Source organism: Lampetra planeri, chromosome 8, assembly GCF_965212315.1.
Source record: "Lampetra planeri chromosome 8, kcLamPlan1.2.h2, whole genome shotgun sequence".
NCBI classification, from domain to species: Eukaryota; Metazoa; Chordata; class Hyperoartia; order Petromyzontiformes; family Petromyzontidae; genus Lampetra; species Lampetra planeri.
In genome coordinates, this window is record NC_136114.1 from 11932133 (window position 1) to 11959631 (window position 27499).

The 27499-nt window shown below is 46.9% G+C and overlaps 1 protein-coding gene across 1 annotated transcript; it reads left to right on the forward strand.

The window, feature by feature from the left end:
• Positions 1 to 6110: 6110 nt before the first annotated feature.
• On the forward strand, positions 6111 to 26194 carry LOC144720346 (uncharacterized). The gene is made up of 10 exons (XM_078597043.1): positions 6111 to 6534; positions 9707 to 9902; positions 14927 to 15063; positions 16120 to 16264; positions 18563 to 18690; positions 20594 to 20735; positions 22284 to 22417; positions 22917 to 22946; positions 23642 to 23720; positions 25048 to 26194. Exons 1-10 carry the CDS (start codon positions 6462 to 6464, stop codon positions 25301 to 25303), a joined length of 1320 nt encoding a protein of 439 aa, XP_078453169.1. The 5' UTR covers positions 6111 to 6461; the 3' UTR covers positions 25304 to 26194.
• Positions 26195 to 27499: the final 1305 nt, after the last annotated feature.

Sequence of the window (27499 nt, forward strand, 5' to 3'; positions counted from 1 at the left end):
TGCAATGGACTGAAAAGTCGTGGGTATCTTCACTGTGTGACCAAATCACCCTGAATGCTTCCCATTTCGTCATGCTTTGGCTTAGCAAGGTTGAGCCTGGGTCGTGCACACAGCCCCGACGTGCAAGAACCAAAGTGCCAAAGTAAATCAACCTGAGCAATGACAGGGACAACCCAATGATCATGTCACTGCAGATCACCAAGTCACGCTCGATGTACGTTTGTGTATGTTGATCTTTATTCGCAACGTACGTAGCCAGCCAGCCGTGATAATCGAAGGTGCGAGTTAATGACAAAAGGAATCTGAACGCAAAAAGCAGTTCTAAAGAAATTAGTTTTAAATCTTATTTTAAAGGTGTATTGCCCCTGTGGCATTCCTAATATCGGAAGGAAGAGCGTTCCAGACGGCCGCAGAAGTGTATCTGAACGTGCACGATGCAGGCTGGCTGTCGTAGGGATGCATGGATATGTGGTTGACTGGAGAAAGCAGTGCAGTATACATCCAGTGTTGTACTGCACTTGTATGCTCCCACCTCTGTGCTGCACGCTTTCACCAATCTACACTAACCAACGCGGCGAGGTGTGTCGTCAAATGCTGTCGCCCACACGACCTGCGTTGTGTGGGGAGGCCCTAGTCCAGCAGTCGGTAGACCCAAAGGGTTTGGCCGTAACGTGCGCGAGTTAAGTGATTTCGCGTAAAGAGTGTGCATGCGTAACCTCGCCTGACGCACTTGGCGCGCGAATGGCAGACACACACGCAAAGTTACGTAAGGATCACATTTTCAACCAAATACTCATCGCGAGCAAACAGCCGAGATGAAAATTGACTTGCAAACATTACGTAAACGCCACGGGCAACCCCAAAACACAAACACTATCCAAAGTGTTTTTGTTTTGTCGGGTTTCGCTTGGGAGCTCCGTTCCTGAAGAAGCTTCCAGCACGCGGAGCGAAACGTCGGACACCACGCCGAGCAACACCGCGGCTACCACTGTTAAGAGGAGCGATACACATTCCAGCACAACCACCGACCACTTAAACCGGCGGAGTTGAGCATCCGCGGTTCCCCGAGGCAGTGAAACGAGATGAAGGCGCAGCCCGTCAAAAACGCGATTCTCTCTTCCAGTAGACACCCGTGTCATCTCGGGCGAGTCTAAAAAGCTTTGTTGACAATTAAACTAACAAAAAAAGCTATTTAAAGTAAGTGGAAACAATAATAGTTTAAAAAAAACTAAACTTTTTATTTAACAGGTAAAGCCCACTGAGTTGTATCGCTCTTAGTTTTCAGAAGCGAACTGGCCACAAATGATAGCTCAGCCAAGTGGCTTATCACGTGGAAATGTTTAGCAGCCATATACTCTAAACGCGTGTGACGTTGATTCTAAATGTGGAGGGAAGAAAATCGGAGGACCCGGAGAAAAATCGAAACGACCACGAAGAGAGAGACACCCAAACTCCAAAGATACAAGCGTCGTCGGGGTTTTGGGATCGAACCCACAGCCCTCCTGTATACTAGGCGAGGTAGTTAACATCTCGCCACTACGGCACCTGAGCTACAGTTCGGTATATCCTGCTCGTAGCAATGCAGCTTCACTTTTATTTCCCAACTAGCCCGTCCTAGGACGGAAGCTGTAATATTTACGAAAAAATGGAGCAGGGTATAATTCTTCTATCTTGTGTAAATTTAATTGCAGTGAATCTTGCACGAAAGTATATTATCAAACACTTCACTGCAGTTCACTGTAGCACTGTATATAACTGACCTTCAATTTGTTCAAATTCACTGCTATGATACTTTATTCTCTTCTGCTTTCGGTCGCTGGGGTTGAAATAAATTGGAAATCAATACAATGTCTGGAAATCACCGATAAATGTATATTTTACCATAATGTAGAAGCATAAATTAGACTTACCTTTTGTCTCAAGTGGTGAATAAATATAAAAAGACACCAAATCCACGTTATTGCTGCGTATAATTATTTATTAGATTTACTTTCAATAAAGAAACGTCAAACTTAAATCGAATTTGCGAAAATAATTTCCGCTCATGAATACCTTTGAATCTTCGTCACCTGCTCATGATTATTAATGAGGGGGGCTGGTCGACGTGGAGTGACGTCACGAGCGTTGCACACAGACATTCTTAGCTCATTATAGTAGCTAATAATAATGGGGGGGGGGGGGTGTCCATTTGGAGGACGTCACCTGCTCATGATTATTAATGAGGGGAGCTGCTCGATGTTGAGTGACGTCACCCGCTCATGATTATTAATGAGGGGTGGTGGGGGGGGGTCCATTTGGAGGACGTCACCTGCTCATGATTATTAATGAGGGGTGGTGGGGGGGGGGTCCATTTGGAGGACGTCACCTGCTCATGATTATTAATGAGGGGTGGTGGGGGGGGGTCCATTTGGAGGACGTCACCCGCTCATGAATATCAATGAGGGGCGCGCTGACCGATGTGGAGTGACGTCACGAGCGTTAAGGACAGACATTCCTGGGTGATTATCGTAGCAGAGTTACTCCACTCTAACACTCATTAACGTAACTTTACGTGCGATTAGTCAACCACGAAGATTCAAAGGTACGCGTCACGTAAATGTCGCTCGGCTCAGGAATGCGTCTGCGATGTCTGTTTGGTTTTGGGGTCGGGACTTCCTTTAGCATTGACACACAAAGACAAAGAGCCCCCGTATAGGCTGCACAGACTGTTGGGGCAAGTGCTGTTAGCGAGCACCTACGAAGGCCGGCACGGCACACGAGGGGGCGGGTGGCCAACATCACGCACGGCAGCCTTTGTCTCCCCAGTGGCGATGTTTACACACCACGCCAGGTACTCATTTGAGGCTGAGTCGACCTAGGCCTCCGATTCAGATACTCGTCACAGGTGTTGGCCGTGAGCGGGAGTCGAACTCAAGTGGCTGGGATCGTAGCGTAGCGCGCGATAACCACGACACTACTGGGTGGGTGGGGTGGTCACTAAAAAGAACACTATATTTTACACTACCCGTCAGCCACACTCACTTCTGGAAGTGCAACACTTCAGCAGCATTCTGTGAAAGCAAAGTCTGGACTGATTTCGACATGTAGCGTCTCATCAGCAGCGCGAGGCTTGCTTGAATCCATGCTGGTCAACTGCCAGATGTTACTTTTTGGTTCTTTCTGTAAAGTCACGTGGGTAGAAATAAAATAACGTGACTTTTCTCTTATTGGTTCTTTCGGTAAAGTCACGTAGAATGGAAATAATAAAATAATAAAAATAAAACATAATAAAATAACGTGACTTTACCGAAAGAACCAAAGAGTATGGATTCCTGCAGGCACAAAAGCTTCAAATCAGGATTCCCAAATGTTATATAGGCAAGGACTCCTCTCTTTAGGATATGGGTCCCATTCAGATGAATAGACGGCTGGAGCTATACGACTGTAATTCAAGATTTTAAGCTTTCGTGACTGCAAGAATTCATACTCTAAGGTTTTTTCGGTAAAGTCATGTAGGTAAAAAAATAATAATATAAGTAATAATAGAAATAAAATAATAAATCACGTAATTGTATTTCTATTATTATTTCTATTATGTTTTTATTTATTTTTACCTACGTGACTTTACCGAAAAAACCTAAGAGTATATACGACTGTAGCTTTGCAAACTGGAAGGACTTGCTCTGGGCCAAACTTCCTCAAGGAACAAAAACACCCCCCCAGCATTATCTTGAACTACGCACACGAAACGGGCGGCAATAATAAAGCGTCAATGCGGACATTGAAGGCGGTCACGGCTCATCGCTGACTCAGGCCCCATCTTCAATGCGCAGTAAATTGTCGGCGGTTAAGTCGCGAAGTGCCGAAAGAAGCGTGGAGGTACGCGCTTGGATTTCCTTTTGGAGAATTGAAGTGAAACGCGTGGATTGGAGAACACGCGAGTCAGAGGCGTCATGTTGAGGCTTTTACTACAGAGAAGACGGCGATGATGATGATACTGATTCCCGTGTGATGTCGGCGACACGTCGTTATCAGTGCAATGGTTGTTCTGTCGCAACGCCTCGTTGAATCACACCGGCCCGAGTTTATGGCTCGATCAAAAACGTAGAGTGCCACCCAGAAACGTTATCGATTGTAATCTGGCCCCAGGGCGTTGTTGAAGTTGACTCAGCCTCAACATAACCGCCGATGTGGCGTTTCATCATCTATCCCAGCAGCTCGGCTGAGGTTCTGGCCACGCCAGCACCTCGTGTGCGCTGTGCCGTCACGCCAAATCGGTGCTCGCTAACAGCTCTTGCCCCCAATGAGCCGACATGGATAAGAGACGTTGCAGTCCTTTGTCAAGCCACGAGTTGGATGGAGGGCCTCGCGACGCCGTGTGGGTCATGTGGGCGCCGCGGTGGCGAGACGCGAACTACCTCGCCTGGTAGATGCCCTGGTAACGATTGCTTGAAGGGCGCTTTGTAAATGTAAAATGATAATTAATTATTATGATTATTATACAGGAGGCCGCGGGGTTCGGTCCCAACCCTGGAGTTTGTATGTTCTCCCAGTGGTAGCGTGGTTTTTCGCTTCCACATTTAGAATGAACATGGGTTAACAATATTTGGCTGAATCTAGATTGGAAGCTTTCTCTCTCCCACTTGCGCGAAAAAAAATAATTGCTGTTGGTTTCCCACCTGATGATGATTGCTTGTGTTGCAATCGAAACGTCGTGATTTAATTTATTTTATACCTACGTGACTTTACCGAAAGAACCAAAGAGTAATATGTGGCTGCTTTGAATTTCCACACGATAAGCCACTTCGTTGAGCTATCATTTGTGGCCAGGTGGCTGCCGAAAGAAAGAGCTACATCGCTCAGTGTGCCTTACCTGTCAAAATACAAAATAATAAAGTTCAAATATTTTCGTTTATTTTGCCGCGTCTGGAGATCGAACTGGCGACCTTGTGGATTGCAATTTCGGTCCGATAACACAGCACGGTAGCATCGCACGTGTGATCAATGCGCATTCATGATGGACTGGACTCGTAAGGGGCCGTCCATAAATGACGTCACGCACCTAGGAGGGGGAGGGGTCAGACATATGTGACGATGTGTGACGGGGGGGTGGGTGAGAAATGTGACGTCACATCAAAATGCGCAACTTTAAATAAATATAGACAACACGTTCTACTTAATTAAATAGACTTTTTAATAAATGTTTTCTCCTACAACATCAGATGGCAGCGCCACATTAAATACGCACTACAATGACAATAGTTTTAAAGCGATTTTAAGCATGTTTTATTTTTTTTTTGGGGGGGGAGGGGAGCAGAGCTTGGTAACGTCATATTTGAGGGGGGGTCTGACTTTTTGTGACGCCGTGTGGCGAGAGGGAGGGGGGTCAAAAATCGTCCCAAATCGCGTGACGTCATTTATGGACGGCCCCTAAGAGTGCGCAAAATCCAATGTTCTTACACGACTCGTTCATTCACACGCGACATCACACGTGGCGCTGCCCCCTTTCTCTCCTCCGTGCAACGAGCAATACGAAGCACTCCACACGTGTCAACAAACACTGCCCTCTACGTATGTCACGCTGCCCGGCAATGGTCTCAATAAGCGACGTGTCACGCAATGACCCTCGTTCATAAGCAGAAGACAAGGGGCCATTGCCCGAAACGTCGCCTATTATGTTTATTGTTTAATCCTCCTTTGAGGGCGGTGCGCTGTCTTCTTTGCGCAGCGGTGTTCTCGATGAACGTGTCAGAGAGTTGTGTTCATTTGTGCACCACCACGACTGGGAATCGGTGAAAAAAGAGCTTCCTTGGCTCATCGGATTTCCCCAGGATAAATCAAGATTCTGATTACAATTCGCTGCCAACGCGAGCATTGTTGTCCCCCACCGGCCCCACCGCACCTCCAATTAGCACGGTTTGACCACGTGCGGTGCGAAAGAAGTTCAGCATCCACACCGCACAGCTGCATTGCCGCGTGCGCGTGCGTGTCACGTCGCAATGCACGCGCGCGCGCGCAGGTGCGGCGACTTCAGGAATGTCCTTGCGCACCTTTCCTCCCTCCCTCCCTCCCGTCGTCGTCGTCGATGACGCCAAAGCGTCGCCCCTTGGAACAGCTCAGCGAACCGGTTAGAGCAGTGGTCGCATCGCCAGTGGGAGCGGTTGGCCGCGCGTACCTGCGCGAGTGACGCAAGCGTGGGGCAGGGCCGCGCGCCTGGGTACACATGGACTCCAAATACCTCCACCAGCACCACCCCCGTGGCGTCTAGTTGTTCGTTGAGGTTTCTCGCACAGTCGCAGGGAAGCTCAGGTGAGCAGATAAACGCCTCTCGTCTTTTCGCCCGAGCTGCCTCATACTCCTCCTGTGACTCTCCTGCGAGTTCCCCGAGACAGCCCCCCCCCTGTTTGTCATCTCGAAAGCCCTGCTGTGGCCCGCACTCAAACGGGGGTCATCATCGGTGCCTGCCATCACCGTCAATCATCATGCGGCTGCTGCTGCTGCTGTGTCTTTCGTGCGCCGTCTCCACGTCTCTCTTCGGCGGATGCAGTGGCCAAGGTAATTCGTGATTATATTTGTGTCGCTACTGCTGCTGCAGGAGACCGATCCGTCTGGTGTTCAGGCTGTGTGCGACGTTGCTGTGAAATCATTTGGGGGACACATTTTGTCTTTTAAGCGCGACCTCTCGCGATGTGTTTACAATGGAGCGCGTCCTGTCCGGTAATGATCGGTGTGTTGCCCGACGTTTCGCTCCTCGTGCCGGACAACACAACCCGAAAACGCATCGGAGAGCTACAGAGCGCGACCTTAGCCGAGCACCTGTCTATCTTGTCGCCTTAATCTACTGCTGGATGAAGCCCCCGCCTTAAGCCGTCCCCATCTCTCACGATCGTAACAATACTCCTCGTGTAACACGCAGGGAGTTTCACAGGCGATGCTGTGATTTATGGTTTCTTTTTGGCCTCGGCCACGCTATGATTTGGCCAAACGTGTGTCGTAACGACCCTCCGCCACCCAGCACAGCCAATCAACATGCCATTGTCGCAGTGCACGACTGTTGTTGTTTCACTTCGCAGGTAAGTCGAGGAACAATTTCCTCAACTAAATGTAGCCATTTCATGCCACGTTTGCGTCCAACTACGTCAAGCAGCAACAGGACAAGATGCAGGAAGTCGTTGTTTGACGTTGTTCCCAACAAAACGACAACAATAATTGCCAACATGGGTTGTGAGAATTGTTCTTCCACGTACCGGTGAGCCGAAACAGCAAATAATCGGCTCTTTAAAACTTACCCTTTGGTCCTTTCGGTAAAGTCACGTAGGTATAAAATAAAATAAATCACGACGTTTCGAGCGCAACACAAGCGTCCGTCATCAGGTGGGAAAGCGTGGTCTGCTGCTGAGTCAGACTGTTCATAAAAGGTTTGAAATGGGTGTAGCCCAAGGGTCATAAAGAAGTGGCCGGGGCTAGTGATGTTAACGTGAGAAATTAGCATGTAACTGCAAGATAGGCAAGCGGCCTCCTCGACGAGGGCACGGAAGTGGATATGTTAAAACTTCTTGTGCACGTGGCAGTTTAATCCGCATGGCTGTGTCGGGTGGTGGAGGGTCTTGACGACACACGTTCGGCCAAACTATTGCGTGGCCTTACCCCAAAAATCGACGACGAATCCACTTGATGGTGCCTGCAACACGAGCCGGTTTCGTCGCTCCGTCTACACATTTGACGTCCTCGCGGACGCATTCCGATTCCTTGGCTGCCACTCTGTAATTTTTCGTGACCTTCGGTCATCGTCCCTTCGAGCGACTACGCCCTGCTCACCGCTCTCACTTTCATACACAATGCAATGTCTTTGACCGACGTATGTTCTCTAGTCCACATGCTCCTCTCCCTGAATTCTAAGCTTGCATCTCTCCACGCTTCGTTGAGCACTATTCAGCTTTTCTCGTACTCGCCCGCTTCAGTCGTACGTACACTTCCGTTGAACTTCTTTCGCACCGTACGTAGCCAACGGGTGTTAATCGGAGGTGCTGAACAGCACAAATATTAATGTGCGTGTCGGCCTTTCGAAGGGTTGCATATCGGTCTTCCTGTTGCCCTCTATACAGGGTGCTTAATTTTTTTTAACACTCCTGAGAATTTGCAACAACACCACGAGAAAGGTCGTGCCTCCGGATCTCTGGAGACCACCTGGAGAAAATTCCGGGCACGCGTTGACAATGATGGCAAACAAGTGGAGACTCTTTGACTTTGTGAAACTTATTAACATTACATTTGTTATCACGTTACAGTGGATTATCCGTTCCTTTTTCCACTAACAACGCTAGTCCCACGTAAATGTAAAAAAAAACTAATTTAAGCGTCCTGTATTGTTGTGAATATATATTAATTATTTAAACAGCCGTGACTCAAACTCCCACACTTGACAGGTAGCCTGTGGGTTGGTAATGTAATTGTTATTTTGCAACACAACATTCGTTATGTTGCTTAGGGGCCGTCCATAAATGGCGTCACACACCTGGGGGGGGGGACGGGTCCAACATTTGTGACGATGTGTGACGAGGTGAGGGGGGGGTGAGAAATGTGACGTCACATCAAAATGCGCAACTTTAAATAAATATAGACAACACGTTCTACTTAATTAAATTGACTTTTTAATAAATGTTTCCTCCTACAACATCAGCGTGCAGCGCCACATTAAATACGCACTACAATGACAATAGTTTAAAGCGATTTGAAGCATGTTTTATTTTCAAAATGGAAATATGGTTTTGGGGGGGGGAGGGGGGGCAGAGCTTTGTGACGTCATATTTGAGGGGGGGTCTGACTTTTTGTGACGCCGTGTGACGAGGGTGGGGGGGGGATCAAAAATCGTCCAAAAAAATCGCGTGACGTCATTTATGGACGGCCCCTTTTCGAAATGCTATCTTTTCACCGTGAATGTTTCTGGGTTTTTTTCTTTCATTTGATCTCATCTTTACGTAATGTTATAGCATCACGCCTTAACCAAGGCACTTTACAGAGAATTAACAACGGTACGTATGAGTGTCATGGTGAAGGTGAGGTGAATGAAAAAGCTGAGAGGAGGTAATGGGCGAACCTGTGATGCGTGAAATGAACTAAAAGCAACATTGATGAAAGCAAATGATGATGCATGTATTTGATGGATGGGGAATGAGCGGCAGGCCGTGGAGAGAATTGTCAATGGGGAGCAGGAACGGTAGTAGTAGTAGTTAGAAAGTTGGAGATTAAAGGGGTCGTGGGGTGAGCTCGGGAGAAAAAAAATAAAGATTGAGTTTTGAGGGAGGAATCCCGCATTTCAAGATTTCGAGCTCACTGGCAGTATTACTGCTGTAGGAGGGTGCCAGTGGTGGCGAGATGTTAACTACCTCTCCTGGTATACAGGAGGCCGTGGGTTCAATCCCGACCCCTGACGCCTGTATATTTTGAGTTTGCATGTTCTCCCCGTGGTCGTGTGGATTTTTCTCTCTGGGCCCTCCGGGTTTTTCCTCCACATTTAAAACGTGCATTTAAAGTATTGGGCTGCTATAAATGTCCACGTGATAAGCCACTTCGTTGAGCTATCATTTGTGGCCAGGTCGCTTCTGAAAAAGAGCTGTATAGCTCAGTGGGCCTTACCCGTTAAACTATAAAAATAAGATAACCACTCAACTGAACTCGACAAAACGTGCCGCAATTTGCACTCCGATTGTGTCTGCCACGCACACAGCAGTCAACGGCAGCATCACACTGTCCGATCCCAGTCTGGTGAAACTGGGCCTGTTCCAGACCGACCAGAACAGCTTGATGTTCAGCGAGGCGAACGAATGGTGTCGGCGTTACGGGGAACAGAAGAACGTCAGCGTGAGCCTGGCCACTATGGAGCAGCTCAACGCCTCCATCGGCGCCGGCTTCGAGACCTGCAAGTGAGTTGTGCCGGACGATGGGGGTTCGACACATGAGGGGGTTGAGGCTTTGCAGCAACGGTGAAGGGTTCGCTGTTTGGTGGGGCTGCGCAGATCAGCGTGCAACTCTTCGCCCCGCGACGGATTAACCGGCCCGATGGTATTTAGTAAGTGGATAGCGAACACCTCGAATCAACGATTAGAATCTATAGCTAAGGCACTGTCTCTAACCCTTCACTCACTGAAAGCATCCTTGCGGAACCATCGTCATGTTTGGACTTGGCCGACAGGGTCTAACGGAGGTCTCGTGCCATCTTCATCATCGGCCACTGTTAGAAGGAAGGCCTCCCCATCTTGTGCCTGCACAAGAGTTGAATTCATCACCGCAATGAACGTGCTCTTGGGCGCGTTTCTCTCCTTTGGCCACCAGCTACTATCCTTTACACCAGTGGTTCTTAACCTGGGGTGCGCGCACCCCCTGGGGGTGTGGGATGCCCTTTCTGAGAACCAAAGGGGGTTGCAGGCTGCAGAAAGAGGGTAAGAACAACTGCCATCCACAAACGTGTCCTGCCCAAGTCCACCTGAAACAAGGACATTGACAAGGAACAACAACAACAAAATGGGGAATGTTTGTATGTTTGTTTGGAGTATGGAAAGAAATATTGATAGATGCACGCCTGGGATTGAAAGACAGGGAAGAAGAGCCATGGAGGTTAGATATATGATGTCGACTGTTTAGGTTACATGCCAATGGCTTAAAATAAAATCTGAATCCAAGAACGCTGGTGCTGGTGATGTTACTCCACTAGTGCTCATAATGGTAATAATGTCATTCGATCTTGATTTGAAGCTTTCGTGACTGCAGGAATCCATACTCTTTGTTTCTTTCGGTAAAGTCATGTAGATAGAAAAATAAAATATAATACACCACGATGTTTCGATCGCAACACAAGCGGTTGTCCTCAGGCGGAAAAAATAATCCAGCAGTGGAACTGCTGAACCATTCGTTTAACAAAAAAAAGTATCATCAAGTGGCATGCCGGCAGGGGGGGGGGGGGTCTTGCGGTGGGTTGTTTGGCCAACTCCATTCGCGAGTAACAGACACAAATGAATAATAATCACGCCACACGTTTTTTTCTTCGTGTGAAGTTAAAAAAGGGTTTGCCCATCCATTCCATGGGCCGTCTGCATCGAATTTCACCTGACTGCAGGGATTCATCTTCTTGGTTTTTTCGGTAAAGTCACGTAGAAGGGAAGTAATAAAATGATAAAAATAAAACATAATAAAATGAAACAATTCTCACGACGTTTCGGCCACAACGCAAGCAGCCGTCCTCAGGTGAAGAATGAGACACTTCAAGCTAGGAACTTATATGCTAAACTCATCTTGATATGCACATTCTTTTTGTTAAGGCGCTCTTCTACCACCCCCAACCCAGCTTATATGTACGTTCCTAGCTTGAAGTGTATCATTCTTCACCTGAGGACGGCTGCTTGCGTTGTGGCCGAAACGTCGTGAGAATTGTTTCATTTTATTATGTTTTATTTTTATTATTTTATTACTTCCCTTCTACGTGACTTTACCGAAAAAAACAAGAAGACGAATTTCACCTTTTAAGCATCGTCAGCAGAATGTGGCCCATTGAACGGCTTGGCCGCCAGCTGTTTTAGTCAAGGGGCTCTTCATCTACACCATGGGGCACGTGCAGCGCAAGCGTTGTATGAACGTTGTACGAGCGTTGTATGAACGTTGTACGAGCGTTGTATGAACGTTGTACGAGCGTTGTATGAACGTTGTACGAGCGTTGTATGAACGTTGTACGAGCGTTGTATGAACGTTGTACGAGCGTTGTATGAACGTTGTACGAGCGTTGTATGAACGTTGTACGAGCGTTGTATGAACGTTGTACGAGCGTTGTATGAACGTTGTACGAGCGTTGTATGAACGTTGTACGAGCGTTGTATAAACGTTGTACGAGCGTTGTATGAACGTTGTACGAGCGTTGTATGAACGTTGTACGAGCGTTGTATGAACGTTGTACGAGCGTTGTATGAACGTTGTACGAGCGTTGTATGAACGTTGTACGAGCGTTGTATGAACGTTGTACGAGCGTTGTATGAACGTTGTACGAGCGTTGTATGAACGTTGTACGAGCGTTGTATGAACGTTGTACGAGCGTTGTATGAACGTTGTACGAGCGTTGTATGAACGTTGTACGAGCGTTGTATGAACGTTGTACGAGCGTTGTATGAACGTTGTACGAGCGTTGTATGAACGTTGTAAGAGCGTTGTATGAACGTTGTACGAGCGTTGTATGAACGTTGTACGAGCGTTGTATGAACGTTGTACGAGCGTTGTATGAACGTTGTACGAGCGTTGTATGAACGTTGTACGAGCGTTGTATGAACGTTGTACGAGCGTTGTATGAACGTTGTACGAGCGTTGTATGAACGTTGTACGAGCGTTGTATGAACGTTGTACGAGCGTTGTATGAACGTTGTACGAGCGTTGTATGAACGTTGTACGAGCGTTGTATGAACGTTGTATGAACGTTGTATAAACGTTGTACGAGCGTTGTATAAACGTTGTACGAGCGTTGTATGAACGTTGTATGAACGTTGTACGAGCGTTGTATGAACGTTGTACGAGCGTTGTATGAACGTTGTATGAACGTTGTATGAACGTTGTACGAGCGTTGTATAAACGTTGTACGAGCGTTGTATGAACGTTGTACGAGCGTTGTATGAACGTTGTACGAGCGTTGTATAAACGTTGTACGAGCGTTGTATGAACGTTGTACGAGCGTTGTATAAACGTTGTACGAGCGTTGTATGAACGTTGTACGAGCGTTGTATGAACGTTGTACGAGCGTTGTATAAACGTTGTACGAGCGTTGTATGAACGTTGTACGAGCGTTGTATGAACGTTGTACGAGCGTTGTATGAACGTTGTACGAGCGTTGTATGAACGTTGTACGAGCGTTGTATGAACGTTGTACGAGCGTTGTATGAACGTTGTACGAGCGTTGTATAAACGTTGTACGAGCGTTGTATGAACGTTGTACGAGCGTTGTATAAACGTTGTACGAGCGTTGTATGAACGTTGTACGAGCGTTGTATGAACGTTGTACGAGCGTTGTATAAACGTTGTACGAGCGTTGTATGAACGTTGTACGAGCGTTGTATAAACGTTGTACGAGCGTTGTATGAACGTTGTACGAGCGTTGTATGAACGTTGTACGAGCGTTGTATGAACGTTGTATAAACGTTGTACGAGCGTTGTATGAACGTTGTACGAGCGTTGTATGAACGTTGTACGAGCGTTGTATGAACGTTGTATGAGCGTTGTATGAACGTTGTATGAACGTTGTATAAACGTTGTACGAGCGTTGTATAAACGTTGTATGAACGTTGTAGAAACGTTGTACGAGCGTTGTATAAACGTTGTATGAACGTTGTAGAAACGTTGTACGAGCGTTGTATAAACGTCCTGTGCGGAATGAGTTTAAACCATCGGTGAACATGTTGCGTGTGGGAGGAAAATCGGAGTACCTGGAGAAAACCCCACAGCTACGTAGGGGATATATACTCTTAGTTCTTTCGGTAAAGTCACGTAGGTAAAAAATGAAATTAAAATTAATAAAAATAAAACAATAAAAATCACGACGTTTCGGACTTGTGTTGCCTCCGAAACGTCGTGATTTTTATTGTTTTATTTTTATTAATTTTAATTTCATTTTTTACCTACGTGACTTTACCGAAATAACTAAGAGTATGAATCCTTGCAGTCACGAAAGCTTCAAATCTAGAATAAATACGTAGGGGATGACAAAACTCTGCACGGATGGGGTTTACTCACCTACTTTCTGTACTGCCGACTCGTGACCACCTCGCAGGCCGGAAGGAATGAGCATCTAAAGAGTCCTCCTCCACCCCCACCCCCACCTCCCACCCCGAAATATTATTGTTGCAATTCGGCGTCCCTATTCAAGAATTAATTATTGTTTTGTGCATTGTGCGGAACGCGAGCGTCTCGATTGGCTGCAGGGGTCACGCGCATTAATCGCGTACAATGTACAACAGCAATAACAACACCGATTTAAAGCTTTCGTGACTGCAGGGATTCATCTTCTTGGTTCTTTCGGTAAAGTCACGTAGAAGGGAAATAATAAAAAAAAACAATAAAATAATTCTCACGACGTTTCGGCCACAACGCAAGCAGCCGTCCTCAGGTGAAGACCAGGTCTGTCGGGGAGACAGCGTCAACTCATGGTGGTGTTTACGGGGGGACGCTGTCTCCCCGACAGACCTGTTTTTCACCTGAGGACGGCTGCTTGCGTTGTGGCCGAAACGTCGTGAGAATTATTTTATCATGTTTTATTTTTATTATTGTATTATTTCCCTTCTACGTGACTTTACCGAAAGAACCAGGAAGAAGAATAACAACACCCCCACAAAATAATAATCAATGCCGGTATTATGGGCATGAGAATCAATTTTAATCCGGGGGTATGCGGTTTGCCAGTGAGCTCTGCCGCAGGCTTCGTAATTGCCGGTGACGTGAGCTGGTAACGAATTCATTGATGAGGAGAGCGCAAGGGTAGGGCAGGGGAGATCCGTCGTGCATCCAGTGGGCGCTGCTTCTGCTGCTGCTGTTGTTGGGTAGTCTCCAGACTCGCACCTCCAATTAGCACGGTTGGCTACGTACGGAGAGAAAGAAGTTCAATGCACCTACGCACACACAGACCTGTTTTCCTGGGCGGCTACATTGATTTCTGGGCTGGAAAAAATAAAAAACCGACACGGGAGCTCTCTCCTGACCTGAGCCGGCACCTGCACCCCTCCCCCCGGACACCACTCGCGATTTGAATCGCTTGCATCATTACAGTTCTTCGGGAGTGTCAACACAAATCTCGTCGTGATCCACAAACCCCTTGGCCTCCCCAAAGTGCTAGATCATTGCGGGCTCGTGCCGTCGCCTGCCTCCGCGACGCCCTTACGGATGCGCCGCGCTCTCCGTGGCCCTGTCGTCTTGCGTTTCCCAGGTACGGCTGGGTCGCCAGCACGCAGTTGGTTATGCCGCGGATTACGTCCAACGACAAGTGTGGCAATGGGAGCGTGGGAGCCGTCACCAAGGGCCCCTGCTTCTCCAACAGCGTATTCTGCAAACCCAACCTTGTCGGTAAGCGAGCGGTCGCCGCCGCCGACCTGACAGGTCACAGCGTGTCAGGTCAACCAGGATTTGCGAGTTCAAATTTGCGAGTTCAAATTTTCGAGTTCAAATTTTCGAGTTCAAATTTGCGAGTTCAAATTTGCGAGTTCAAATTTTCGAGTTCAAATTTGCGAGTTCAAATTTGCGAGTTCAAAAATTTGCGAGTTCAAATCGTGGTCGGTGGGCTTGACTCAGCCCGTCATTCTTCCTCCGAAGTCAAAAAGTTAGCGAGTAGGCTCCACTTGATGGCGAAGTCCACAGTAGCTGTCCTATGAGATAGACTCTCCCTCGCGATAGGAAAGCGGGATTTCCAGCACTGCCTCAGGGCTGTCAGCGAGAGATGAGCCGCCCGCCTCAATGCCAAATTTGAGCAGGAAATCAACTTTGACTTTGAAAGCTCTGTGGCAGCTCACGCTCAGCTTTCAAGGCCCAGGCACGCTCGTGCAGGTTTAGGGGGAAATTGCTGCCAGCCATCACCACTGGCAATGGTGAATGGACCATTCTGTCATGAATATATTGTTTCCCAAATATGGACAAAATTTGATCGCTCCCCGCCCCCCCCCTATTGGGAAACTGTTAACTTCCGTCCAAATCGCAGACAGAGATTGTGTGATCTGTACAACAATCAGAGCAACATACTTGCCAACCATACCACGGTAAGTGGCAGGGTGCAGTCACCCGTATTGTGTCAGGTAATTTTACCGGGGTCGAGTCCTCTGGCAGTGACATCAATTGGACATCTGCGAACAAACAGCTTCATAGCTCATCGAATTTCTCCAGGATTAAATAAAGATTCTTATTTTTTGCATTTTTGTTACGGATGTTTTAGAAAAGTCACCGAAGGTAACTCGGCCGTCTTACTTAATTTCGGTTTAAAGCGGCGCACACTGGAAACGCCCACCCCATCACCCCCCCCTCCCCTTCGTTACGTGGGAAAATGCAGCTTGAATGTTGTCGTTGCCGTGTTTACTGATTTGGCCCCCTCTTTCCCTCCTCCTCCCTCCATCTCCACCTCACCTCCCACAGTGCAAAAGGGCGTTTTCCTGCACATCACCAAGAAAGCCATCCATTACACGAACGTGAGTCGAGAGTGCCTCTCCGTGTTGGCGGGCAGCGTGCCAGCAACGTTTCTTCAGGTTCAGGACGCCCTGCTCGTCGACCATCAGTGCTGGTACGGGTCTTACTTGACACAATACAACAACGTGAAATAGGCCAGCGGGACTATGACACGTTTTGTGTGTACTCGCCGTACGCTGAACTTCTTTGTGTGGAGACCAATAATGCTCCGTAACAATGTATAATGAGGAATCTGTATGCAATATTACGTACAATCTATATTTGATATTCCTTGTTGCGTCGAACAGTGCCCCATCGTTTAGATGGAGTGCTTTTTGCCAATAAAACATGGGAACCCAGCAACTTACGTTACACAAGCCAGACTGCTGTTGAGACCCAACTAGATGAAACTGGTCGTGAGTTTGTTTAAATGAAGAAATGCTGATGGATATTTTTCCGAAAAGACCAATTGGCCGATGGACTAAAACACGTGTTTTATTTATATGTGGAGACAAAGAATGGAGTTATGCTTCTATCTCCCTATAACGACAATAGCTGCTGTGACTCTAGACCAGGGGTGGGGAACCTTTAATCTGCCAAGGGCCATTTGGATATTCATAACATCATTCGCGGGCCATACAAAATTATCAACTTAAAAATGAACCTTTTATATTTGGTCAAACATTTAATGAACTCACCCCTAATGTGATGGCTGGAACTGCTTCTGTTTGGCGAGGCGTGGTGATGTTAGCTGGCTATTGATGATGTTGCTACTCGCAACTGCTTTTCCAGGTTTGCTCCTAGATGTATTGAATTTCGAGTCCCGCCTGCGGTTGCCTTGGCAGGGCCAGACCAAATGATTTCGCGGGCCTCATACGGCCCGCGGGCCGGACGTTCCACACCCCTGCTCTAGACATACCACTCTTGAAACTGCGTCTCTAAACCTCAGGCATGAATTGTGACCCCTATGTGAATCTTGAAGGTATTTTAGTCTGGCCCTATGAGCCTCAGACATTGACATTCAACTACACAAGTGATAAAGATGCTCTATTTTGGCCCCATGAGGCTCAGGCATTAAGGTTTAACCACACAAACTATATAGATGGTTTAGTCTGGCTCTTACCCTCGGGAAGTTGCAGTCAACAACAATCATCCTCGGCGTAAACAATTTAACGTCAGGATCCTAAGTGTGTCATGTTGTTTTGCATAAAAACATATCTGTCAAAACGAAAAAATAATTACTGTCATTACAGCGAGTCTATTAGCATAGAATATCATTTTTTCACCTGAGGACGGCTGCTTGCGTTGTGGCCGAAACGTCGTGAGAATTATTTTATTATGTTTTATGTTTATAATTTTATTATTTCCATTCTACGTGACTTTACCGAAAGAACCAAGAAGATGAATCCCTGCAGTCACGAAAGCTTTAAATCGAAAAAGAATATAATGTGTCAATAAATCAACTTGGAACCCATCATCATCAGCCATGGTCTGTCTACTGCTGGATGAGGTTTCCGCACTCGCCGCCACTATCCATCTTTTGTCTTGCAATGCAAACTACGCGTCTTGGAATCAGAATCTTTATTGATCCCGGAGGAATCCGATGAGTTTTGAAGCTCTTTTTGATCTCACTGCGACATCCTCTGTTGTGGCTGTCCTCTCCCGGCGGGTTTCCCTCCTTGGGCTGCCGTTCCATTCCTGGCCTCGTCCATCATCCATCATACCGTCTCACGACGTTGTCCTGCCCAAATCCGCTCCCATGTTTTTATTTTTTTTAAAGCATTCAACAATGTGGTGTCTCCAGTTCGTGTGTCTGCGAGGCGGGGAGGGGGGGAGCATGTGGCTAAGAGAACGAACGCTGTGGTGATGGTGAAGCAATTCCTGGACATCAGTGAAATACTGGGCGTCTGTGAAAAAGAGATTTGGGGGCCGTCCATAAATGACGTCACGCACCTGGGGGGGGGGGATAGACATTTGTGACGATGTGTGACGAGGGGAAGGGGGTTTGAGAAATGTGACGTCGCATCAAAATGCGTAACTTTAAATAAATATAAACAACACATTCTACTTAATTAAATAGACTTTTTAATAAGTGTTTTCTTCTACAACATCAGAGTGCAGCGCCACATTAAATACGCACTACAATGACAATAGTTTAAAGCGATTTGAAGCATGTTTTATTTTCAAAATATGGTTTTGGGGGGGGGGCAAAGCTTTGTGACGTCATATTTGAAGGGGGGTCTGACTTTTTGTGATGCCGCGTGACGCGACGACGGGGGGGGGGGGGGGGCGTCAAAAATCGTCCAAAATCGCGTGACGTCATTTATGGACGGCCCCTTGTCACTCATCAGATTCCTCCAGTATAAATGTTTATTCTGATTCTGAGAACTGTTGGCGTTATTTCGTCCTCCAGGGAAGGCTGGATCGTGGGGGGACAAAGGAGTGGATTTAGGTGGAATGCGTCACACGCGTACTGCTACCCGAATATCATCACAGCAATCTCACATTATCTTCCCAACGTCATTTGCTACAACGAAGGACGTGAGTTGAAACCACGCGAATAGTGACCAACTGTGAGTTATTGTAGTTTTACGTCCGGTGCTCGATTACACTTTAGTCTGTCAGACCCACGGCTTAAATACTCAATGAATGTTTTCCGGATCGTTGGCACTGTGACTATTAGCCACAGCAGCACTGAGATATGTACCGGATACGGTGTGCTGGTTGCGAGTTATATTTTTTCCTTATTGCAAACACAGACCAAAGCCCTGCATAGGCCTACGTGCGTTTTAGAGCAACGTTTTGTCCAGCAGAATTTTTTTACATATATACAAACACAGGACTGGTCCCAACTTCCCGAGTTTCATCGGTAGAGTGTGGCCTTTAAAACAAGTGCCACCTGGTTGGCTGACGTCATAGGCAAGAGCCCTCCATCAATGTCGTGGCCTGTGAGCGCATAATTGAAGCAACATTGGTTCAACGCAAGCAAAGCGCTGTGCCAGTTTCGACATTCGGCATCTCATCAACCAAGAGGAAGCTAGGGAGACACGTGCCCAAGTGCCACAGCTGGTGCCAATGATCAACTATTGTTTAACACTATGAGACCTCCTTTACCAGTGGCAAAATATAGTAGTAGGTTTTTACCCTTTAAACTGGTACAAAAACTGACACCTTTATACAAGGCATCAGATACGCTAAAAGGCGTATCTGGTCCAACACCAATGGAGACTAGGCTCTAAGAAAAGCTGTCTCGGGTGTGGACCAATCAACTTCAAGGACAGTGCATATCATTATCATTATTGGAGTTGTTTCTTTTTGTTTGCATTTTGACTGCTTGTGTTGTGGTTATTGCAAACATGATGCCTTGTATTAAGGTGTCAGTTTTTGTACCAGTTTAAAGGGTAAAACCCTACTACTATATTGTTTAACAGCGCAATGTTTTACAGCTCGCGAAAGTTTGACTCATGCACCACAGTCTGTGATTGGAAAGATCATAGAAAAAGCCTTCCTTTCGGGCCGGGTTTCATCAGACGAGAATTTCGGCAGCCCACGGCTTCTCGACGCGTCGCGCCTCGCCAGTCGCCCCCGCTGATGTCCTCTTCTTCCACCCCCCCTCTCCCCAACGTGTGCAGATACTACTGACTCTATTGTATATAGGGTGTGTAGGCATATGTAATATATATTATTTGGAAACCTGTTGGATTAACTTTTTACCCTGGCATCTGTGTGGTGGGGGGGCACTTTCTAGAACGTTTTGATTCCGGCCGTCGGAAAGGCTCTCATAATTTCGTTGACGGACAAAAGGAAACGCCGGTTTTTTTTTCTTCTGATAGATGTTTAGAGCAGGCTTTGGAGCATTTTTGAAGCAATTGTTATGGAGGAGTTATATAAAGTTTGGGAAGGTGTGGGGTCTGTCACGAACCTCTCCAGAGATAGAATGCTAAACTAGACTCAGGCCTGAATTCTTGATCATGGCTCCACTCAGGCTTGTCTCTGGCCCAAGTGAGTAATGGGTCAAAGCCTCGCTTAACTTGAGACGGCTCTGAGCCTGGCCCCAGCCGTGCTCAGGATTTTCGTGAGCTGAGCCTAAGTTGAGCCATGGCTGAGCTACTCGTATATCTTAACTGAGCAGCTCAAGCCTGAGCTGAGATTTTCCCCCCCACTTTTCTTACTTTTTCGTCTTTCGTACGGCCGATGTAGATGCAGAGCAACAACTATAATTTCACATTCAGGTGGTCCAGCCAGATAACCGCGTCAAGAGCAGCGGCGTAGTGTATCACCAACGTGACGTCTCTTTCGCATTTGAGGATCGGGGCATTGTGTCGGTATACGTTGTTACGGTCTGTTCTGGATGACCACAGCCGCACACCGGAGAGTTTTTCATTTTCCACGTGCGCAACTAAGAAAATAACATTCGTCTCGGGCCCTCTCCTGCCATTCGCAGTGAAGTACGGCATTTACCAGGACCTGCTGGATTCGCCAGTGCCCAACAGCGAGGCACGCAACAGTTGCGCCATTTGGGGCGCCAGCCTGGCCAACGAGGACCACGTGGAGGGAGCTCGGAAGCTTGGGTTCACGACCACCATGTGAGAAACGACGCGCACAACGCACACGCAATGTGCACACAAAGACCAAGATTCCTCCCTGCGTAGCCTTAACAGACTGTCCGGGGCAAGTGCTGTTAGCGAGCAGCACCCACGAAGGCCGTTAACGGAACGGCACGCGACTGGGGTGGGTGGCCAGCGCCACGCCGGCCGCCTTTGTCTCCCCAGTGGCGATGTTTACACACTGCACCAGGTACTCATTTGAGGCTGAGTCGACCTTGGGGAGGCCCGGGACCGGTTCAGATAATCGTCACCGGTGTTGGCCGTGAGCTGAAATCAGAACTCGCTGGGGGCGGCGCCGTTCTTTTGAGGGTCGCAGTCCGCTTCGAATGTCAACTGAAGCGCCGCAATTCGCTGGAGTTTGTGCATCACGACGGGTTGATGTGCTCGACAAAAGACTCAAAGTGCAAACTAAATTGTGCGTGTTGGACACAACTCCTGCACTGAATTGTTGTGTACAAAATTGTTGCTTTCCCACTGGAGCCCAGATCACAGCCATGGGTGGACCTGGGGCGCTGGCGACACGAAGATCTGTGACTCGGAACTTCTCAACCTCTCAGGCCTTTTTTAGCTGCAGCCTTATGATGGCTGTGCCCCCGGGGCTTAATTCCTCACTGAATATTTCCTGGATCCGCTGGTAGACTGCGACGTTGTTACGTGCTAAACAGGTATACTGGATGTGGTGTGCAACAGGGATGAATTCCTCTCTGAGGATTCTCTGGGTCACCGTTGGACTGGAGTTGGTGGCGCGTGATTCGTAGTTGCAGACATAGCGACAGGCATTCTGGATGTGGTGTGCGGGGCACATAAATAAATTTCCGAATCGCCAACGTAGACTGCCCAAACTGGATGCAAGCCCTGGTGTTGTCGTGCGGCAATGTGCGGCGGATTACGGTTAAGCTGATGTTCTCACGCTCGGTGATTTTCAATTCTGGCTGTCGGCTGATAATGCTGGTTGTAATTACTGGCGAAACGTCGAACTCGAATTGTGAATGTTGTGGGTTTACTCCCCAACACGCCGGTGTGCTGAACTAGTAACAAATCGGCACGTTTTGTTTACGTGACAAACCTTACTAATCGGATGTGACGGGTTTAACGACACATTTAAATTTCGATTTAAAGCTTTGTGACTGCAGGGATTCATCTTCTTGGTTCTTTCGGTAAAGTCACGTAGAAGGGAAATAATAAAATAATATAAATAAAACAATAAAATAATTCTCACGACGTTTCGGCCACAACTCAAGCAGCCGTCCTCAGGTGAACAACAGGTCTGTCTCATTCAGACACTGTCTTTCCGACAGACCTGTTCTTCACCTGAGGACGGCTGCTTGCGTTGTGGCCGAAACGTCGTGAGAATAATTTTATTGTTTTATTTTTATTATTTTATTATTTCCCTTCTACGTGACTTTACCGAAAGAACCAAGAAGACACATTTATATTTACGCGATCTAACCCCAAAAAAAACATTTCATGGATAATATTGGTCACGAAAGCCTATGTGTTGAACTGATTTTCATCTTTTTTTGGCAGAGACGGATGGATTGCCGGGGCGAAAGCGGTCACAGTGGATTTTGTGAACGGAACCAACGAGACCGCGATTGTCCAAGCGCCGTGCATCAACAACATCAGCCTCGAGGCCGCAGCCTTCTGCCACAGTTGGAACAGTGAGAGGCCGTCTCAATTTTCACTTGCTATCCTTTCATTCATTCATTTCATCGCTGTCACCTTGTTTAGTACTTTCTTTTTGCTTCGTCGCTCATCATCTACAGCACTTGCTCCGAATTCTTTTGTGTCTTTATAATTTGAGCTATATCATTCATCGCTGTGTTTTTGATGGCTTTAATTAAATGTTTATTCATTACTCTGCACGGGTCAATTAATTGAAGACGTTGAATTAATAATTTAACTTGAATCATTTTTTTCAAATTAAATCCTATGCATTGCTTGACTTGTAAGTGTATTTACAAGCAGACTCCAAGCACATAACATTTACAACACGCGGAAGCACAGTGTATACAAGGCGTTGCATCTCTGCTCTGTATAATGAATTACAGGTTTAATCCATGCAATAAAATAAGGTCACAAAGCTCTCACTACAACTGAGCTGTATCTATCAATCTTAAGTTCTGCCCTCTAATTCCATCATTTTTTCTTACTCAACAGTTTCTGACACGGAGGGACCTCCAGACAAAAGTAAGCATTTACTCATTTCAAATGCTCATATTGAGATACTGCATCGGTAAAGGTGCAGCCCTGCAACTGCTTTGCTCACGCCACTGCTGTTGCAAGGGGGCCACCACGAGAGCGAACTCTAGAGGGTATTTTTCAATTTAAAGCTTTCGTGACTGCAGGCATTCATATTCTTGGTTCTTTCGGTGAAGTCACGTAGAATGTTATTGTTCTATTTTTATTATTTTATTATTTCCCTTCTACGTGACTTTACCGAAAGAACCGAGAATATCTAGAGAGTATTTTGGCCTACTCTTCCACGATGGCCAGACGTCCCGGAAGAGGTGGGAGCACACACCTTTGTAACGCCACCGCGCGCGACCTGCCGATCAACTCGCAGTGGTGTGCACATTTCAGCCGCTGGGTTGGACAGAGTCGGAGGAGTTATAGGAAACTTGGACCATTGTTTCAACTGGATCCGGTGACCTCCGTATTACAAGTCTAGTTTGCCAACTATTATACCGCGGCAGCATCCTCATCGAGATGTGTTTTTGTTTTGTCAAGTGCCTTTTTATATCAAAACATCCTCCCTCCCTTACGTTGGACGCGGACGAACGGATGATGGCTCTGCAGATGATGAACTGATATTGGGCTGCTGACGGCATGCGGATGACGATTCACTTTTATCTCACAAACCGGCCTCTTTTGTGTTCCAACAGCGTGGATAAAGATCGTTATGGGGAGCATTCTGGCGACCATCTTCGTGATCATGCTGGCAAGCACGTTCTGCAACAAGGGGTGAGACGTCTCACGCGTCCACGTTGCGCCGTCATTCCCGTGGCCCTCCGTGGCTCCGGGTTGAGGAGGCTGCAAAGTCTGCCCCGGGTGATAAGGCTTGCAGCTCGATTCATTGAGGGACCAGAATGCACTGTCAGTGGCTTCATCGGTTGCCCTCTTTCACGTGGAGGTCCATAGACTTGACACATGAGGCCTATAGACATAGATGCAGACTCGCAGAGTCCACTATATACAAAAAGATCCCCCGTATAGCCTTAACAGACTGTAGGGGCAAGTGCTGTTAGCGAACACCTATAAAGGCCGGCACGGCACACGAGGGGGTGGGTAGCCAACACCACGCCCGGCCGCCTTTGTCTCCCTAGCGGCGATGTTTATACATCGCACCAGGTACTCATTTGAGGCTGAGTCGACCTAGGGGAGGCCCAGGACCGGTTTAGATAATCGTCACTGGGTGTTTGCCGTGAGCGGGAATCGAACCCGGGTCGCCAGGTTCTTAGTGCAGCGCGCTAACCACTACACTACCGCTCCCCTATATACACACACACACACAGCGACATGTAGATTCACACAGTCAATAGACCCACAGATTCGCATAGAGATCCCATAGACATGCACGGAGACCAGCACTGGTGCATTATTATCACGACACGTTGTCACTGTGTTCCGAGTATCAATGAATCCACCTGCCTGCGTTATCATCTGAGACTGGAAACTCTACGGTGGACTATGGTGCCTCTTCAACCTTGTACAGGAATTGAGCATTCTATGCATAACCTCTCTGCTTTACCACACTTGTCCTATAACCCACCCTTTGTCAGCCATGTACAGCAATTGTATTTACATTTATTTTGTTTAGCCAAGTGAGAACTTTCAGGCTGGTCTCATTTGCGAGAATGACCTGGGGTGAACTGGGGCTCTTCGTCGACCAATAAGGGGGTGACGATTGCTGTTGAATAATCTACAGGTTAATTTTCATAATTTGACACGTAATTTGACGCATTTTTGACACGTAACTTGACACATTTTTGACGCATAATTACACTTTTTGACCAGTAATTTGACACATTTTTGACGCGTAATTTGACACATTTGTGACGCGTAATTTGACACATTTCAGCACTTGACGCCAGTGCACAGTGGGCCCGCTCATGCGCATAACGTCAGGGGACCTTTAACGTCGACCGTGAAGCAGGCCGTGGTTATTACAACGGCAGCCTTTACCTGCCTTGTTTAGATTGGTCACCATTACCAATCTAAACCAGCTGATGGTGAAGACGATGATGATGACGACAACAACCGCTCCCTTCTTTTTTATATCTCCTCCCAGATTCTGCAAAAAGCCCGAGCCCACCAACGTGTACGACCCCGACAATTCGTACCCGCAGCTGCGAGACACCAAGCTGCCCGTCGACAACAAGGTGAAGCTGCTGCAGCACGACCTGCGCCCGTACTGCATCGGTGACCTGCCACCCCCTCCCGCTGGCTCCTCCTCCGCCATCCGGTCCCAACTCAACAGGCAGCAGCAGCAGCAGCAGCCACAGCCGCCGGGCGGCATGTACGACAACATCGCCTACGAGGACTGAAGCTGCAACGGCACCCCCCCCCCCTCTACGAGCAGACTAACACTCGCGTGCACACCGTTGCCGCTGCCAATGGGGGGGATCATCCTTGGCCTGGTGGCAGCAGGACGATGGAATAGTTGAGATATCACGTGAAGCAAGTTACCTATAAATGGTAAATGCGTACCACTATCCTTGCACCTAGACAATTTTTTTTATTTTACCAGGTAAGGCCCACTGAGCTACGTAGCTCTTTTTCAGAAGCGACCTGGGCCACAAATGATAGGTCAACGAAGTGGCTTATCACGTGGAAATTTTTTGCAGTCAAATACTCTCAATCGCAGAGAAATATCCACACGACCACGGGGGAGATCCTGCAAACTCTAAATATACAAGCGTCAGGGATCGGGATCGGGATCGAACCCACGACCCTCCTCCACACGAGGCGAGGTAGTTAACATCTCGCCACCGTGGCGCCCCAACTATGTTTCGATGTTAGAAGGTGGAGGCCGTGGGGAGGTGTATTGAACTTATTTGTACAGGTGCACACAAACTTTCTATTTAGTTTAACAACGAGAACAGGCGCAACATTTATTATATTAACGTCGAAATATTCAAAAGTTTAATTGATTACTGTACATAGCTTAATTCTTTTCATGTGTTTTGAGAATCATGTGCGAGCGTTTACATGAAGGAAGCAGTTTCATATTCTTTCTCCAGGGTGATTAGTTTCCACAACGTTTTCATTCTTTAAATGTGGAGGCAAACACTTACCAGACGTGTTTTTCCATACAGTCATTAAAATTTGACAATGGGATCGCATTGGTGATTCATGAATGTCCATTTTTTTTCTACAATGGGAAATATATTGTGCCATCGTTTAGGTGTCAATAAAAGCCTGATTTCAAATGAAAACCTGACCCATGTATCTTCTAACCCAGTGGTTCTTAACCTGGGGTGCACGTGCACCCCCTAGGGGTGCGAAGTTAAATCATCGAAACACAAATTAAGGACAGGCACTTAAGTACAACTACTTAGTTTAATTAAACCGATGTAGTTACTAACATATATTTTTAGCGATCGAGAACCAAAGGGGTGCAAGGCTGCAGTAGAGGTTCAAAACCGCTGTTCTAACCTTTAAAACGCTTGGCTAGTAGGTACATAATGAGTTACAGTACAATGTTAATGATTGGGACTGATAAATTAGAATAGAATTATAATAAATTAAGGTATTATTTTAATAGCTTTGCATCCGATTCGTCGTTCCTCGTGATGTCATGGTACCTATTTAAGGTGAATCACTTCCTGGATTCTCATCTTGAGGCTTGCGCATCTCATTCTCCCTGATGATGGTTGGTATACGAAACGTCGCGTCTATTGCTAAGTCGGTTGTGGGAATCGCCACCTCATCTTGCCGGTGAGCTGAAACAATAATAATGATTATTCCAATAATTATTGAGCTGAAGCAATTACGATGATAATCATTACGGATGCATTATTGATTCAGCTCAATAATGATTGTTTCATTGTAATGTGTACATTGTTGAATGATTGTGCACGTGACATTTTAATTTGGTTGGCCGTGTCGGGTTGGTGGAGGGTTGCACGGCGCACATCTTGGTCAGACGATTGCGTTGACGACCTAATCCAAAACTCACTTACGAAGAGTAACATTGGCAAGTGAAAGCCGACGCGGTTTAAATAGAAAGCCCGAGTTTGTGAACCATGCCAATGAAAATGTTGGTTCATAAACATGCATTTGATACACATTTACACGACTCTAAACGTTTTAATAGCGTATTTAGAATAGTTGTAATCGCCTTGTTAGGTAAATACACATGTACATATATGGCAATATGGGCTCAAGGATGCATTTCTTTTTGAAATTTTACTAGCACAACGTCAAACATTTGTCGAAAACCCTGAATTATTGTTTCGACGTATTATGCAACATTGTTGGTTTGGATGAACGTTGGTCTTTGCCTCTGCTGTGGAGTGCGTGTTCATTATTTGCCCGGCCTATGCTTGACCAGCCTATGCTTGACCAGCGAGATTGTGTGACACTTGGGGCCCACGTGTTTAGTGTCTTTATTACACGCTTTTATTTAACTCACTCTGTCTGTTGTTGTTGTTTCCTCAAATCTTGTAACTCAATTTTAATCCACTTCCCAATGTGGTATCGACTACAAAATTGGTATACTTATGTCATACTGATGACAA